At 40.6% G+C, this 18,083-nt stretch overlaps 1 protein-coding gene across 9 annotated transcripts in view; it reads left to right on the forward strand.

Moving 5' to 3' along the window:
- LOC133409240 (band 4.1-like protein 1) overlaps window positions 1-18,083 on the forward strand; it is a 98,844-nt gene that overhangs the window by 64,683 nt on the left and 16,078 nt on the right. For 5 of the 9 annotated variants that reach the window (XM_061689004.1, XM_061689003.1, XM_061689007.1 and 2 more), the window contains 8 exons: window positions 669-766; window positions 1,217-1,392; window positions 1,468-1,697; window positions 1,955-1,990; window positions 6,623-6,772; window positions 11,372-11,458; window positions 11,660-13,051; window positions 16,572-16,622. In XM_061689004.1, the coding sequence (XP_061544988.1) occupies window positions 669-766; window positions 1,217-1,392; window positions 1,468-1,697; window positions 1,955-1,990; window positions 6,623-6,772; window positions 11,372-11,458; window positions 11,660-13,051; window positions 16,572-16,622 (2,220 nt within the window). The remainder of the gene's footprint in view (window positions 1-668; window positions 767-1,216; window positions 1,393-1,467; window positions 1,698-1,954; window positions 1,991-6,622; window positions 6,773-11,371; window positions 11,459-11,659; window positions 13,052-16,571; window positions 16,623-18,083) is intronic. The other 4 variants (XM_061689006.1, XM_061689009.1, XM_061689010.1 and 1 more) reach the window with 4 other exon arrangements.

Consider the following 18,083-nt stretch of genomic DNA (forward strand, 5'->3'; position numbering starts at 1 on the left):
ATTAAATATAGGTTGAACATGATTTGCAAATCATTGTATTCTGTTTTTATTTATGTTTAACACAACGTCCCAACTTCATTGGAATTGGGGTTGTATATATATTCTGCCATACTCTCGACATAATGTGTCTAAAATTCCAGAGAAGATGGCTCAGGATCAAATATTTCACCTATTAGTACTTAATCCACTCCTTTGCCTGGTTAACATTCTGACCTTCCCCAGCATGTAAGACAGTGCTACAGCTTATTCTCCATCCTGAAAATCACTATTTTAGGTTGTATGAGCCAGGCCCAGTCGAGTGACAGCCACACAGTGAGCCTGTGATTTAGCCAAATAAAGACCCCCTTCAAGAGAGCTACTGCAGCTGCAGCCATGAAAACCTCTCCCACAAGTCCTAAACACGGGATTTTTTAAATACATTTATTTTTGTGAATGCAGCAAAAGCCATTCGATGCTGTTAAATGCAGGGAAAGCAGTTTATTGAATATTAAAGCAAAGATTGTTACTGATTTCAGTGACAAAGAATATTGTCAAATCAAATAAGAGTTCTAACAAAATGTTTTCATTAAAAACAAAACAAACAAACAAAAAACAAAACCAAAAATAACCTAAAAGAACCTCAATTGCTCAACTTCCACTCACCTTGGTCTTTTTGTTTCCCCCTCCAGTATGAGCAATTTGAAAGCACTATTGGTTTTAAGCTACCTAACCACAGAGCTGCCAAAAGGCTGTGGAAAGTCTGCATTGAGCATCACACCTTCTTCCGGTAAGAATCGATTTGCTTTTGTCCTGACTGGTTCAGCCAAATACAGGCAAACAAAACATTTTCATTTGTACAGCTGTATCCTTCAGTGTCGTTGTTTTTTTCTTAATTGTTTGACAGACAATGCAGTAGTCGCTAAAGGTCCTTCAAGTTCCACTAATAGTAATTAACACAAAAAAATCAGAATGCGATGAGTTGTAAAGCTGTAAAGCAGGTAGACCCAAAGGTCAATTAGAATTATTTTAACCTGCTGCTCAATGGCTGCTCTGAACCACAGGGGACATTAAAAGAATATGCTCTCTGGAAATATTAAAATGGTTTGGCCCAAGAACTGATACAATCCAACTGTAGTCTTTTAAATCCTCTTATGAAAAACAACTTTATTTGCCACCCAGTTGGCTTTTTTGAAAGGGATGGGCTACAAAAAATCTGAAGAAAGTTTTGCTTTCATAGGTTGGTTTCTCCAGAGCCTCCTCCCAAGGGCTTCTTGGTGATGGGCTCAAAGTTTCGATACAGTGGAAGAACGCAGGCTCAAACCAGACAGGCCAGCGCTCTCATAGACCGACCCGCTCCTCACTTTGAGCGGTCCACGAGCAAGCGGCACCTGCTCTCCAGAAGTTTAGATGGAGGTAAAAGGATCATCCCATGTTCTGCGTGCAAGGATTGTTATCTTCTTGAGGTAATTCCCCTCTGGTTACCAGCAGAGTTTTCCCGGCCATTGTCAGCCATGTGTGAGAATCACGATGGCCTCTTCGACAACAGCATCAGTGGACGACGTCGTCTCCAGAGCCCCTCTGTGGATGAGCAGGAAACTGAACTGGAGCCCAGTTTGGAACAAGATGAGGAGGATCTGGACCAGGATGAGGGCAAGGAGATGGAAAGAGACAATGGCCAGGACGGAAATGTCACTCCAAGCAAAAAGAAAGAAATCATGGTAGCCCAGAATTCCTTTTTGCGAATTATCATCACATTAACAGGCTCTTCTCAGGCCAGTTGAGGTTTAGTCAACACAACACAATATGAGGCTGGCTTTGCTGAATCTAACACCATCTATTCCTTTTACTTCTTTCTTGACTGCAGTGTTTATATATCCCACTTTTCAGTGTTCACATAATGGTGAAAATGTCAAACTCAGGACAAGTCTTATGTTCCTAACATGAGTTTTCTTGTTTTTCACTTGCTGACCAAAAGGAGGAGGCTGGGTCACCAGTTGACAGTAAAAAGGAGGTACATTGCCTGGTTATTTAGTCTTTGTCTGTCTGCTTGTAACCCATCAAAGGCCTTTTGCCTGTACATCTACTGTCTCTATCTCTTTCTTTTCTAGCCAATCATCCATTTTCTATACCACTTGTTCTTATAAGGGTGGTGAGAGGCGAAGTACACCCTGGACTGGTCATCAGCCAATCAGAGGACACATACTGTCTAGACAAACAACCATTTACTATCACATTCACACCAATGGACAATTTCAAGTCTTCAACTAACCTAACATTGTTTTTGGAATGTGGGGGTAAGCCGTAATACCCTGGGGGAAAAACAAAACAAAAACACACACACACAAAAGCATGAGAGGAACATGCAAACTCCACAGTGGAGGTGCAGAGGCAAGATTCAAATTCAAAATCTAAGCCACAGTGTTGCCATTATGTTCTGTCAAATACTATAAAACAGAGGTGGGAGTAAGTCACATATGTGCAAGTCACAAGCAAGTATCAAGTCATAACCTTCAAGTATCAAGCAAGTCACAAGTCATGGTGGGAAAAAAAAAAAATCAAGCAAGTCAACTCGAGTCGTCACTAAATTTCAAGCAAGTCGCAAGTCAAGTCATAAAATCTTGCTCCAGTCACAACATATATTGGAGTGCTAATAAAATGTTTTTTTCACAAATTATAACACTAAATAAAGTATTCACAACTTGTAAAAGTTAAATGAACAACTGAGATTATGGTTGATTGAATTTATTGCACTGAATTGTATTTAAGATTGTTGAAAGAGATTCATAATTAAGGGAATAATACATGACATAAAAATGTTGCAATTCTTCTTCTTCAAAAAAAAAAAAAGTAATCTGCATTCCTCCTGTGTCCTCTACTTTAATTAAATCACTCAGTCAGGTTTGTTAATTTATTTAGAAACACTGACTCTGGACAAATTACAATTGTCATTAGATTAAAGGTTGTTTCATATGCTGTTGTCTCAATTTTAAAAATATTGTGCAGACAGCTTTATCACAGAGCCGACACAACAGATGACATTTTAATGGTGAAACTTCAATAAACATGTTCAGTAGTATGAAAATGATATATAATTACATTATATTCACACATAGCCATTCACAATTCTTACTGTACTTACTAATAGCACTTTTGTCAACATTTTTATGATCGTAATGCAAAGCGATCCCATACAGCAGACCTATAACTCACCTGGCATCTTCTAGTGCTGACTCTTTTGTCATGCCCGCACATTATAATATTAATATTATATTTTATCTCCACAACGCTATCAACGGTGCTGCACTTCTTCTGCCTTCTGCAGTTGGCATTATATTTTAGGTGCTACTTTCTGCTCTAGAGTGCATGAGAGAAAGAGGAAAAAAAGAGAGACTTTTGCGTGCCTGTGAACCGAAACGAAAGGTTTGGACAATTATCACAAACCCTCCGACCCCTAGTTACGTTACTTAGTTCTACTAAGACGTTCACAATCAAATAATTTTCATTTTTAGTCATCCCAAACCAGTCTGTGAAACCTAAGGTACTAGCTAGCTAAACTGTTAAATTATCGTAATTTCTTGCGTATAATGCGCACCCATGTATAATGCGAACCCCCAAAGTTGACCTCGAAATTCTGGAAAACCCTTCTACCCATGTATAATACATTTTTACAATGCATGATTTTGCTTCTACCCATATGATCAAAACATGAAGTATTATCCGTATTTTGTTAGTTTTTTTCCAAATAATTATTCTGAAATTAAACACCTTATTTGAATACACAATACTTTCTTATTTACTTGCTCTTATTTTGAATTTCACAGCCCTACTTTTATTTAGTAAATGAGAAAACACACAGTTGTCCTCATATTTTTGATTACCGAGGCAGGATTTGTAAGATGTGTACAATTCTTTTAAGAAAACATGAACGACCAGGCAAAACACATTTAATTTTATTTTTATGGGATTCAAATTAAACTGTCAAGCATTTAAGAAAAGCATTATCATTAAACAAAACCTAACCATAAATAAATTAATGATGGTTGTTCTTCAGTCGTCAGTCGTATTAAAAAAAATTAATTCACCAATTCTCCATGGGTATGTGAATGTATGAGCACAATTGTACATATATGCAGTCATATGTACCCCTGTCATATTGGAATGAAAGTGTAGTCTCCACCTTTTTCATAACCTCTCAGTGGGATACAAGAATGAAGGTGTACAACTTTTTCATAACCTCTAGGGGGCGGTGGCATAGTGGAATGAAAGTGTACAGCTTTTTCATAACCTCTAGATGGGGGCATACATTGATAAAATGTGAAAGTCTTTTTCATTTTCTCCTACACCCGTGTATAATGCGCACTGTTGACTTTTGACAATTTTGGGGGGGGGTAAAAAATGTGCATTATGCACAAGAAATTATGGTAGCTTACCTATCTCTGTGAGTTTTGTAGTGACGATGAAGTGCAAAATCGTTCCTGTGTCTTTAATGCGCGAGTTGTAAGCCATGCAGGTTGCCATCCTCTTTTTGCAGATTTCATCAATAACATAATCTTTGAATCCAAATTATATATTCTTTGGAGCTCCTTCCGTCAGCGTCCATGCAGGTATTTATGTCACATTGGCAAGCGACTGTGTTGACAGGTTGACGCAAATGTCCCCCCTAAAACGTTTCTTTAAAAAAAAAAAAAAAAAAGGCAAACTGTCTTAATTAAAATGCAGATTTCCAACATTACATGAAATTACTTGTCAAGTCATGTAGTCAAAGTCAAGTCAAGTTTCTTGGCTACCGAGTCTAAAGTCAACTCTTTCTGAAGTATTTGGCAAGCAAATATTAAGTCATAAGACTGGATACTCGAGTCCCCCCATCTCTGCTATAAATTATTTTACATTGCACCACTTGTCTTGCCTGCCTGTCTGTCTGCTGTTCACGCCCACTTTCCTCATATTCACTATCACTATCATACATACTCAACATACATTGTCCTTCTCAGCAGTGTCAGTTGGAGCAGAAGGCCTCGCCCAGCACAAACAAGATGTAAAGGTTCATGTCTTCAACCCTTCCCTTGTGCTTTTCATGTGTTTGTGCTCCTCTACGTCTGCATCATATAGTCTTCAGCCGCATCTCATTCAGTTTTGCATGCGTCCATCTCCACCATCTGTTACAAGCTTATGATGAGAGAAATCGCATCTCTCTCATTGACATGGAGACTCTATCGTCACCTTTTGTGGTCGATCATATTTGTGGGCTAATGTTTGTTCTAAGTTTTCTGCACATTAAAATGATCAGACGTGGGAAGAAGTTGTAGTGTTTAACATGTACATTGATTAGCTTCATCTTTTCGGATTCCGACAATATAATTTTTAGCAGTATTTTCAACCAATGGCTTCAAAGTTGTTGTTGTTTTATGAATTACTTTTTAATAATTAATTAATAATAATAACTTCAACTGAACATATTTTTGAAAAAAAATATTACAGCTGCTCTTAGAAATCCTTACAGGTTCTCAGAGGTATTGTGGGTATTAGTGACATACTATGATCCTTTAAACAATAGTGCAGTTACAGTAGAATGTTACTGCAATTTACAATGACAACAAAAAAAAAGATAAATGACAGTGAGAAAAATGTTGATGATATAAAAACTGTGTACCAAAATGTAATAGGGATGATAACTTCCTGACATGCATAAATGACAATGAAAACATAAGCTCAATACAGAGTTGATTAAAATGGAAAAAAAAAGATAATTCATGATTCCAATTCTTCAATTGATCTACAAAATTAGCATTGACTGTGTTCTTCACACTTTAGGAGAGTAATTTCTTTAGCCCCTTACTGTGCTTGGTTGTTATGGTAACAAAAGACATATTGTACTCGGAATTCGCCCCACAGGGTGAGGTGAGCACTGGATTATTTGCATGAAACAGAACTGCCCCCCTCACAAAAACAACAACCACAAACACGGGATTTCAACTGGGGAGGTAAAAATGGATGTTAAGTATGCTGTAATTCTTTTGCCTTTGAGTATTATAATCACAGAACGTCAAATACCTTTTATCAAGACATCTAGGAATAGTTTGAGATCGTGAGAAAAATGCACAACATACAGTATATCCGATATACTGTATGTATACACATTCTGTATCAATATAATAAGAAATTAGTTGAAAAATGGTAAAATTAAGCATTAACTTTAGTAAGTAATTTGATGCTGTCTGCACAGGCTAAATCCATCGACAAATCTCACACTCCAAAGCAATGGCAAATCCTGCTGACACATCATCACACATCAAATTATCTGTTGTTAAGTTTCCATATCACTGTGTGAAAGTGCACACAGTGGCATCAATGGCCTGTTTTTCTGGGTTTAGTATAAAAGATGCCATTGTGTGATCTTGCGTGTATTGTCATAAGATTCATCGGGAGTATTAGAAGCAGTAGTAATCTTAACTAATACCAAAAATAATGTAATCTGCATTATTTTTTGTCCGAGATCCTACAGAATTCTTGTGAGATCAGAGATAATCAAGTGACGCTCTCTTGATTATGTCTACTCGTGTGATGAGTTGATGTGATGTTGACAGCCTTCTAATGTATGCTTGTCTCTCCTTTTGTCTTTCACCTTTCACACATCTCCCTCCAGTTTCTGAATAAGTCACAGGATGTCTTGCTGAAGCACCAGGCCAGTATCAATGAGCTAAAAAGAGCCCTGAGGGAACCCAACAGCAAGCTGATGAGCCGTGAGAAGCGTCTGTCAGCATCATCGCCACCCAGCACGCCAGAGAAAAAGCCTGTGAGTTGGAGCTTTTTGCGGACGGAGGAATAACGTGTTTGACACATAAAGTCGACCACTGCAATATCTCAAATTCAGTGAACTTTGGTCCATTCCGTTTCATCAAAGTGTATTCCTATTCCAGTCACCGTCAGAAAGCCTATATTTGTGTCCCACGAGAAACCGTCTTTCAACTTTGTGTTCTTTCTGATTGTCTTTAAATAATTCAAGTTCTGATTCACTTATTTGTCCAAAGATACACTATATGGAATGAAATGGCACAACCTTTCCCAACTTTTCAGTTAATTGATTAAGAAGTGAGCTCTTTTGTCCATAATCTACAACCCCAATTCCAATGAAGTTGGGATGTTGTGTTAAACATAAATAAAAACAGAATACAATGATTTGCAAATCATCTTCAACCTATATTTAATTGAATACACGACAAAGACAAGATATTTCATGTTCAAACTAATAAAGTGTATTGTTTTTAACAAATAATAATTAACTTAGAATTTTATGGCTGCAACACGTTCCAAAAAAAGCTGGGAGACGTGGCAAAAAAGACAGAGAAAATTGAGGAATGGTCATCAAACACCTGTTTGGAATATCCCACAGGTGAACAGGCTAATTGAGAACAGGTGGGTGCCATGATTGGGCATAAAAGGAGCTTCCCTGAATTGCTCAGTCATTCACAAGCAAAGATGGGGCGAGGTTCACCTCTTTGTGAACAAGTGCGTGAATAGTCGAACAGTTTAAGGACAATGTTCCTCAAAGTACAATTGCAAGGAATTTAGGGATTTCATAATCTACAGTCCATAATATCAAAAGATTCAGAAAATCTAGAGAAATCACTGCATGTAAGCGGCAAGGCCGAAAACCAACATTGAATGCCCGTGACCTTCGATCGCTCAGGCGGCACTGCATCAAAAAACGACATCAATGTGTAAAGGATATCACCACATGGGCTCAGAAACACTTCAGAAAACCAATGTCAGTAAATACAGTTTGGCGCTACATCCGTAAGTGCAACTTGAATCTCTACTATGCAAAGCAAAAGCCATTTATCAACAATACCCAGAAACGCCGCTGGCTTCTCTGGGCCAGAGCTCATCTATGATGGGCTGATTCAAAGTGTAAAAGTGTTCTTTGAGTCCACATTTCAAATTGTTTTGGGAAATTGTGGACGTCGTGTCCTCCGGGCCAAAGACGAAAAGAACCATCCGGACTGTTATGGATGCAAAGTTCAAAAGCCAGCATCTGTGATGGTATGGGGCTGTGTTAGTGCCAATGACATGGGTAACTTACACATCTGTGAAGGCACCATTAATGCTGAAAAGTACATACAGGTTTTGGAGAAACATATGCTGCCATTCAAGCAACATCTTTTTCATGGACGCCCCTGCTTATTTCAGCAAGACAATGCCAAACCAGATCCTGCATGTGTTATGACAGGGTGGCTTCGTACTAAAAGAATACTTGACTGGCCTGCCTGCAGTCCAGACCTGTCTCCCATTGAAAATGTGTGGCGCAATATGAAGCGTAAAATACGACAACGGAGATCCCGGACTGTTGAACAGCTGAAGCAGTACATCAAGCAAGAATGGGAAAGAATTCCACGTACAAAGCTTCAACAATTCGTGTCCTCAGTTCCCAAACGTTTATTGAATGTTGTTAAAAGAAAAGGTGATGTAACACAGTGGTAAACATGACCCTGTCGCAGCTTTTTTGGAACGTGTTGCAGCCATAAAATTCCAAGTTAATGATTAATGATTAAAAACAATAAAGTTTATCAGTTTGAACATTAAATATCTTGTCTTTGTAGTGTATTCAATTAAATATAGGTTGAACATGATTTGCAAATCATTGTATTCTGTTTTTATTTATGTTTAACACAACGTCCCAACTTCATTGGAATTGGGGTTGTATAATACTTTTCATGGAAACGCACATACAGTAACTTTGTAGTTTAATTTTCATATGATTTTATGATAAATTACCTTATTAAATATTCCATCTGTGCTGTGCTCAAATGATCCTGACAGTAACTCAGAAGTACTTGAATGTGACTGACAAGTGTCCTTGAGTGAGACACTGAAATCCTTGCTGCTCATGTTCCCTCTCTTATCAGTAAATTATTAATGTTGATGCGGAAGCAACAGTCAGAAGTTTGACTATGTTTTGTTGCGTGAACAGTATTGTTTAGTGTAGTGTTCACATTTTTTAGTTTTTAGATGTTGGATGAACTGCGATTGGCTGGTGACCAGTTCAGGGTGTACACCACCTCTCGCCTGAAGATAGCTGGGCTAGGCTCCACGATGCCCGTGACCCTCGTGAGGATAAGCGGTACAGAAAATGGATGGATGGATGTTAGATGTAGTTATGGGAAAGAGTAGTGGAGGCTAGACTCAGGACAGATGTGAGTATTTGCGAGCAATAGTATGGGTTCATGCCTAGAAAGAGTACCACAGATGCATTAATTTGCCTTAAGGGTGTTGATGGAGAAGTACAGAGAAGGTCATAAGGCGCTACATTGTGTCTTTGTAGATCTAGAGAAAAATTACGACAGAGTACCTAGAGAGGAACTGTGGTACTGCATGTAGAAGTCTGGAGTGGCAGAGAAGTATGTTAGAATAGTACAGGACATGTATGAGGGCAGCATAACAGCAGTGAGGTGTGCTTTAGGTATGATAGAGGAGGTGAAGGTGGAGGTGGGACTGCATCAGCCCTGAGCCCCTTCCTGTTTGCTGTGGTGATGGATAGGCTGAAAGATGAGGTTAGACTGGAATCCCCGTAGACATGATGTTTGCGGATGACATTGTGATCTGCAGTGAAAGCAGGGAGCAGGTGGAGGAACATTTTGAAAGGTGGAGGCATGCACTGGAAAGGAGAGGAATGAAGATTAGCCGAAGTAAGACAGAATATATCTGCATAAATGAGAGGGATGGAGGGGGAAGAGTGAGGCTCCAGGTAGAAGAGATAGCTAGGGTGGAGGACCTTAAATACTTGGGATCAACAGTCCAGAGCAATAGTGAGTGTGGTAAGGAAGTGAAGAAACGGGTCCCAGCAGGTTAAAACGGTTGGCGGAAAGTGGCAGGTGTGTTATGTGACAGAAGAAAGAGTCTCTGATAGGATGAAGGGCGAAATTTATAAGACAGTGGTGATGCCAGCCATGATGTACGGATTAGAGACAGTGGCACTGAATAGAAAACAGGAAGAAAAGCTGGAGGTGGCAGAAATGAAGATGTTGAGGTTTCCCCTCGGAGTGACCAGGTTGGATAGGATTAGAAATTAGCTCACCAGAGGGACAGTCAAAGTTAGATGTTTTGGAGACAAAATTAGAGAGAGCAGATTTGGATGATTTGGACATGTCCAGAGGAGGGATAGTGAGTATATTGGTAGAAGGATGAGGTGGATGGAGCTGGCAGGCAAGAGAGCTCAAGGAAGACCAAAGAGAAGGTTGATGGATGTAGTGAGGGAAGACATGAGGGCAGTTGGTGTGAGAGAGGAGGATGCAGATGATAAGCTTACATAGAAAAGGATGACACGCTCTGACGACCCCTAACGGGACAAGCCAAAAGTAAAAGAAGAAGAAGATAAAAAGCAGGAGCTTTCATCATGTGATTAGCTGACAGGCGTCAGAGCAGATTTGTGTTTTTAGATAGTATTGTTGCAATTACTGGTGGTCAGGGGTCACCATGGATTTGGGTCTCTGCAAAAAATTATCACAATGGGCCCCACCACTTTCATGCTGTAAATAATATTTTCCCCACCAGTCATGGACCCTTAAGGCATCTTTATACTCCCGCGCTTGCGCGGCCGACAATGCCCGCATTGCATTACGTGATCGACGAATTGGCCCGGGCGGCCCCTCTGCATAGCTTGACGTGCACAGGGGAAAAAATTGTTGCTTCGTGTAGAACCCCACGAAGATCATCTCTCGTGATTGGTACGTTTTAGTCACATGCTGTGATGCCCCTTGGTTCTACATACCATCTACGCCGCCGCCGTCTTTATCGATTTTGCAGCATAATTAAACGTATCATCTGGTCATCTCGGTCCATTTGTTCAAGCAGACACTTGTTCCACAGTCGCCATTGTTGTTGCTTTGTTCCTTGTTACTGAAATGAAAGTAAAAACGGCTACCGGAAATGGCCAAAAAATGCAGAGGAAACTCCACCCTGTGGTGTCATAGCCAATAACAGCCGTAGCGACACCTACGACTTGAACTGCAGTACATTTTCAAAACTGCGCGCGTGGGTTGCACGCGAAACTGCACTTGCACTTGTGAAACATCAGCTACGGGCAAGGGGTAAGACAAAGGGGAAGTGCTAAGGGGTAGAATTGGGATTGGCCCAAAGTCTTGGGACTGAACAGATTTAGTCAAACTCATCCACCGGTGGTAGTTGCTTCGAGTAGTTAGCCATTTGCTTTGCAAATTATTTTGGTTTGTTGTTTTTGAAGTTGTCACGGAAAGGGTTGCACATCAAAGTTGTTTTTGGTTTCACAAGAATAATTATTAATGTTTTCATAATATGTTTCTCATTCACGAGCTTTTTACTCAGTCAGAGTACTAATGGCTGTCCTTCCTTCCCTTTCAATCTTCCTCGTGCTGGCCAGTTGGGGGGCCGAGTGGTGGGAAAAGACCCCATTAATAGCCTGTCTATTGAGGGGTTCATCCAGAAGAATCTCACGACTTCACCTGAGGTTGAATGTTTCTCAATTTCTTTTCATGTGATGATATGACACCCTTCATACCATCTGTAGTTAGGTGAAGTCACTCCATCATAGGAATAAAATCTCATGAATCTAAAAACATGTTGACAAAAACTTCCATCAGTCATGGAGATTGCATAATTTGTAGTTATATTTGGCTTGTCTAACTTTGTTTAATTTATACCAATATAGGGCTCTGAGGATTGGGTATTGATTGAACACCCAGAAAGTTATCATCAAGACCATGACTGGAAAGTGAAAGAAAATAACAAGTCTCACACATCTGATTCTTCCTGGGACAAAAATAAGCAGGAAAAAGAGATAAATGTCTCTAAGATTATGCATATTGATGTAACAGACTCTGGCAGAAAAGAAATGAAAAGCAATATGGATGAATTTCCATCAACAAAATCATCCAGAGAGGCAGCTGCGTGCTATGAGCAGCGGCCCACTAACAAAGGTCGTTTTCAGATTCAATTATCTGCAAATGCAGACTCGTGTCAAGATAAATCTCCAAGCAAACAATCTGAAGGTTCAACCTCTGAACCAAAGGACAGTTTGGCCCTCAGCTCACATCAGATGAAGGAACACACAGCTTCAATGCAGAGAAAAAAGAGGCCACCCCAGAGCTTAAACCTGGGAATGCCTCCAGATCTAGGACACGAGAAAGGTGCAAGTGATTCTACTGAAAAGGAAAACGAGGGCTTAGACTCAGACGACAATTCAGAAAACAATTCTGAAACAGCAAATGATTGTCAATCAGCAATGGTAGTGTTGGCAGAAGGTGATAGAGAACCACAAAAGAATCAGCCTTTCAAGGCCTATGAAGACAGCATACTGGCGGACATAGTGGCAGGAGAAAGCAAGGATGCTTCCACCCAAGATTCAGGACCAGTCAAACAAAGCTTGAACCAGGTTGGGCTGTCAGAAATAAATGGACCTGCGAAGGTAGACCATGCAAGTCCATTAGTAAATGTAAAAGGGGAGTGCTTAAAGATAATAAGAGGAAAGGGCTTTATTGACAATAAAGAGCTAGCAGAGGTAAAACTGAGACAGGTCAGAACACATGAGAGAAAGATAAGTAGTTCTGGAGGAGAGGATATTGAGAGTCTAATGGGAGACAGACGTCAGAGGGCGTCTCTCCAGAGACTGTCGGGCAGCCATCAGTCAGAAATCACCAGGATTGTTCCTATAAAGCCAGAGCGATCGAAGAGCATAGCATGTAAGGATGACAGGGACAGGGTAGGACAGGATGAGCAAACGCGTGTCTTAAGAAGAGAATACCGCTGGTCGGTCGGCTCTCCAGAGGGATCCTCAGACCTCAACTGGACTGATGTCTCTACCCTTCATCCAGCATTTGAAGTAAATTTAGAGAAAATCGCTCAAGACGAGAATCCTGATGACAGTTATCATCCCTGCCGTGGGTCTTCTGAAAGTCAGATGTTTACCTCACCTCTTCCGAAAATAATTCCTCCAGCTCCACCAGTAAAAACTAAGAAGGCTCGGGAATCTGGACTAATACTGCGGAACAGCAGGAATGCTGTCAGAGAGCAGAGCCAGGAAGCGGTCAAGAAGAGATACTCGGTAACTGTCCTTGGCATCTGCTATTCAGTCAGTGGAAGTAAAGCATCGCATGAGCTTCTTCAGACTTGCACGCCATTTTCTTTTTTGCTTCATTTTCAGTGCCTTTCAGTTCAGTACAGTCATCCATCTTTACTCAATGTGAAGAGCAGTAGGGATGATGCTTTACCTTCATCTTGATAGCACATTAAATGCTAGCCACCCAAACAAATCACCCTATCAGTCTCTGCACCCTGTCTGGCAAATCTGTAGAGCTCACCTGTGAATTCTGGAAAATGCAATGGAATTTAATTATAATTAGGTTTTTATTCACACTTCCCCCAGTCCTCAACACAAATAAACTAACTACAGTGGAACCTCATTCCTATGTTGTAATCAAGTGCTATTTTTGGTTCTATAGATGTCATCACATTTTCTTTGTTGCCATCACTGGTCTGTGGTTGCATTAAAAAAAAAAAGACTAAGAAAAAGCAGGCGCTTTTGTGGTGTTAATCCTGATGCTCATTGAGCCAAAGACTTGCAAGATATGTTGCGATCTGACATGATGTCATGCATGATAATTCGACCCCTGGCATTTTGCATACTTTTGAACCATGTTTTCTCAGAAAAGTTGGTTTGTCAAATTCCAGTTTGTTCAACCTTCCAGGTGTTCATCTTTAGAGGTTCCACTGTAGCAGATAATTAAGGCTCATATTTTATTGCTCTAAAAGCTTTTCCAATTTCTGCTGCATTGTCAAGCTAGAACACAACATTATTTATTTGCATGTTGCATACTATTTGTATATTGTCCCACAAATGAAAAAATAGAATTTGCCAAGGAGAAGGTAAACAGAATTGTCATTTACAGAGCACAAGCTTTCTAAATTACAGATGAATGCAGTGTTTCGGCACAGTTCACTGAAGAGCTCACTAAAAGGGATCAAGAGAATTCAAAAATTGTTTGATTCGTCAGATGAGTATTCATCTATTATTCTCTGTAACCTCACCTGGACAAAAAGATAACAGCACACAGGTTCCTCTGTTGGTGTAAGCCCAGCAGCCGGTGAGCCTTCAGACATATAGCTCTGTGCTATTCCGATTTGGTGCTTTCATTCCACTGTAGTTATCATGAGGAGCACGCATGCATTTGGCACTGTAATGAAAAGAATGTGAAGTGAATAGACCTGACAGCTTTCATAATTTTCCCCTTTCCATCCAAATCCAACTCTTATCATATATTGGATTAAGCAGGTTTGAGAATGTGTTGCATTGGCTCCCTCTGTGTGCAAACGACCTCATGAGCAACCACCAACCAAATCAAGATGAGGAAAATAAGATGTAGTGTGCTTGTCAACATGTAGACCTAGTCGCTCAGTCATTTTGCTGTTCAACAGAATTTAGTCCTTTTTGTCATTTTAAAGCCACTGCTTGTGCAATGCTGAAATCTGATCATTACATAGTTTGCATGACTTCATTGTCTGTCCTTTTAATATTTCCCACTAGTATAAAAATATTTTTTTCCCCACACAAACACACGCATGTGTGTGTGTGTGTGTGTGTGTATGTATATATATATATATATATATATATATATATATATATATATATATATATATATATAAAAAACATTTTGATATACAGGTATAAAGCTTGAGATTTGTGTTCGGATCTACTGTTCAAAAAAGGGAACACTTACTGAAAATCACACGTCCCAGATCTTAAAGCTCTAATCTGCGATTTCTGGCACCCCTAATGCTGGAATTCAGCATTACAACAAAGTCTTTGTCGCTTCGATAGGACATAGGCTAAACACTTGTTTGGCCTCCTCCTCCTCCTTCCAACCCCGCATGCTTTCTCCTATCTCTATGGCTCAGTTGACCTGCGCGCTATCCATATATAGCCCTGTCCGTTCGTAGGTAAAATACTTCCATTTCCGCAACATCATTTTAGAGCACCACCAAGTGATCCAGTGCGGGAATGTATAGGATAGCCACTAAATATAAAAAAATAAATATTAAAAAATATAGCAAGATGTGTCAGAAGCTGATTAGGCTTAATCAGCATTCTGTCACCTCTCGTAGTGGCTCAGGTGAAAAATACTTTTTTTAACAAAAAAAAAATAGTAATGAAATAGTGGATTTCTGGCACGGTGGGCGACTGGTTAGAGCGTCAGCCTCACAGTTCTGAGGATCCGGGTTCAATCCCCGCCACCGCCTGTGTGGAGTTTGCATGTTCTCCCCGTGCCTGCGTGGGTTTTCTCCGGGCACTCCGGTTTCCTCCCACATCCCAAAAATATGCAGTAATTGGAGACTCTAAATTGCCCGTAGGCATGACTGTGAGTGCGAATGGTTGTTTGTTTCTATGTGCCCTGCGATTGGCTGGCAACCAGTTCAGGGTGTACCCCGCCTCCTGCCCGATGATAGCTGGGATAGGCTCCAGCATGCCCACGACCCTAGTGAGGAGAAGAGGCTCAGAAAATGGATGGATGGATGGATAGTGGATTTCTCGCTTTAATTAGTTTTTTTTTTTTTTGTAACTGCAAACAATGTAATGTAAAAACAAACAATGGAAACCCCACTCATTAACCAGTTGAAGACTGGATTACCAATAGAGGCTGACACTCGAATGGATGTTTACTCCCACTCCCTCCCACTCTCACAAAGCTTGATCCCACTCTCTCCCCAATTGATCCGAATCCCGGGTGAGCATTTTTTAGCTCGATGCTCAGGGGAAATGTTCAAATCAACATCGATTTGATTAAAGGTCAAATAAAATATAACTGCGTGGCTTTGTTATCACAATTTCCGCTCCCGAGGACTTTCGCACCCCCTCTTGCCCAATCACGATTGCAGGTGAAGTTCACTCCCATCCTGAAAAATGTCAGCCTCTAATCATCAAGATACAGGCTGTTCCAACTGACAACAACCCATGACCAGGCTCAGAAGTGTGGATAGTCCTCCACTTGTCTTTATCCACGCCCAGAATCTCTTTGGATACTCCCGGTCAGACAACAGATGGTCGCATGGGGGCTCTCCTCCCAGACCTGGATCTGGATTAGTCAGCTCCTGGAAAGTTAGTGGTGCAGTGATGGCAACAGTGGATATAGCGATACATTATGAGGCTGCTGTGTTTGGTAAACAGGCAGGCGAGTGAGTAGCATCAATTTATTCCTCAACTGCTGACACATTTCAGCATGCGACAAAAGGAATCCATGGCCCACGATCAGCATAGTGGTCCACTGGAACAAAAATCATTCTGACAATGGGTCTAAGGATGTCAAGGTTATGCCACCCCACACCATCACGAACTCACCACCAAATAATTCATGCTGTAGGAGGTTGAATGCAGTATACGTGTTATTCACGTCAACTGTTCCTTCTTGCACAACAGAACAGATAGCGTTACCAGAACCGGTTAGTTAATTTGTGTTCATGCCCGAGAAAACTTAAGTATTTGGGGCCCAGTCACTGGTATGTATGTTTTTAAGGGCCTAATTCCACTTCACCTTGTTCTAATGTGCTATCTCTTCTGCTTCCACCTACAGGAGCCTGTCTCTGCTCCCTTTGTTTATGATGACCCATTTATTGATGCCAAGGTTGTTTATTTGTATTCAAACTCATTCTTATGTATTCCATTCATCGCTACCCCTTCACTTACATTATTTCCAAGTAACTGCAGCAGACTTCTTTTCTGAGGCTTAAATTACTTAAATATCTATCTATCTATCTATCTATCTATCTATCTATCTATCTATCTATCTATCTATCTATCTATCTATCTATCTATCTATCTATCTATCTATCTATCTATCTATCTATCTATCTATCTATATATCTATCTATCTATGAACATGGAACGCCAAATATAAGCATTCGTGACAAAATGCAGTTGGATAAGACAGCAGATGCGAGTTACCAACGTCATTCAAAAAATAAAAAGTCTTAAATGAAAATGGTCTGGCCACGGGTGGCACAGTGACCGACTGGTTAGAGCGTCTGCCTCACAGTTCTGAGGTCCGGGGTTCAATCCCCGACCCCGCCTGTGTGGAGTTTGTATGTTCTCACAGTGCCTGCGTGGGTTTTCTCCGGGCACTCCCGTTTCCTCCCACATCCCAAAAACATGCATAAATTGGAGACCCTAAATTACCCGTAGGTGTGAATGTGAGTGTGAATGGTTGTTTGTTTGTATGTGCCCTGCGATTGGCTGGCAACCAGTTCAGGGTGTACCTTGCCTCCTGCCCGATGATAGCTGGGATAGGCTCCAGCACGCCTGCGACCCTAGTGAGGAGAAGCGGCTCAGAAAGTGGATGGATGGATGGATGTTTGTAATTGTTTTCACTGACTATCTACTGTAGCTTCAACTGGATGTGGGGATTCAAAATAAGAATTCATGCATTTGGCTGAACTCATACTGTAATTTACAAAGAATAACAATCCAATTTAAATACGTTTGTCTCTGGAGTGAATTTGAAGTTACTCACAACATGTATTGAACTATTATTCATTTTTTTGTTTTTGTTACACAAGAACTTCATTTCAGTTACATTGTTCTTTTCCCAGCGGCACGGTGGACAACTGGTTAGCGCATCTGCCTCACAGTTCTGAGGACTTGAGTTCAAAATCCCGGCCCCGCCTGTGTGGAGTTTACATGTTCTCCCCGTGCCTGCGTGGGCTTTCTCCGGGCACTCCGGTTTTCTCCCACATCCCCAAAACATGCTTGGGGAACTTGGAGACTCTAAATTGCCCTTCGGTGTGAATGTGAGTGTGAATGGTTGTTTGTTTCTATGTGCTCTGCGATTGCCTGGTGACCAGTTTAGGGTGTACCCCGCCTTTCGCCTGAGGATAGCTGGGATAGGCTTCAGCACGCCCGTGACCCTAGTGAGGAGAAGCGGAACAGAAGATGAATGAATGAATGAATGAATGTTCTTCTCCCTAACACAGTGTTTTCATTGATGCTGTAAGTACATCATAATTAGGAACTTATTTTAAAATGAGTACTATTCCATTCACATCAAAATACTAATGTGGCAGCTTTGATTTGGATTATACAGTATTTA

This window comes from Phycodurus eques, chromosome 10, assembly GCF_024500275.1.
Source record: "Phycodurus eques isolate BA_2022a chromosome 10, UOR_Pequ_1.1, whole genome shotgun sequence".
Lineage (NCBI taxonomy): Eukaryota > Metazoa > Chordata > Actinopteri > Syngnathiformes > Syngnathidae > Phycodurus > Phycodurus eques.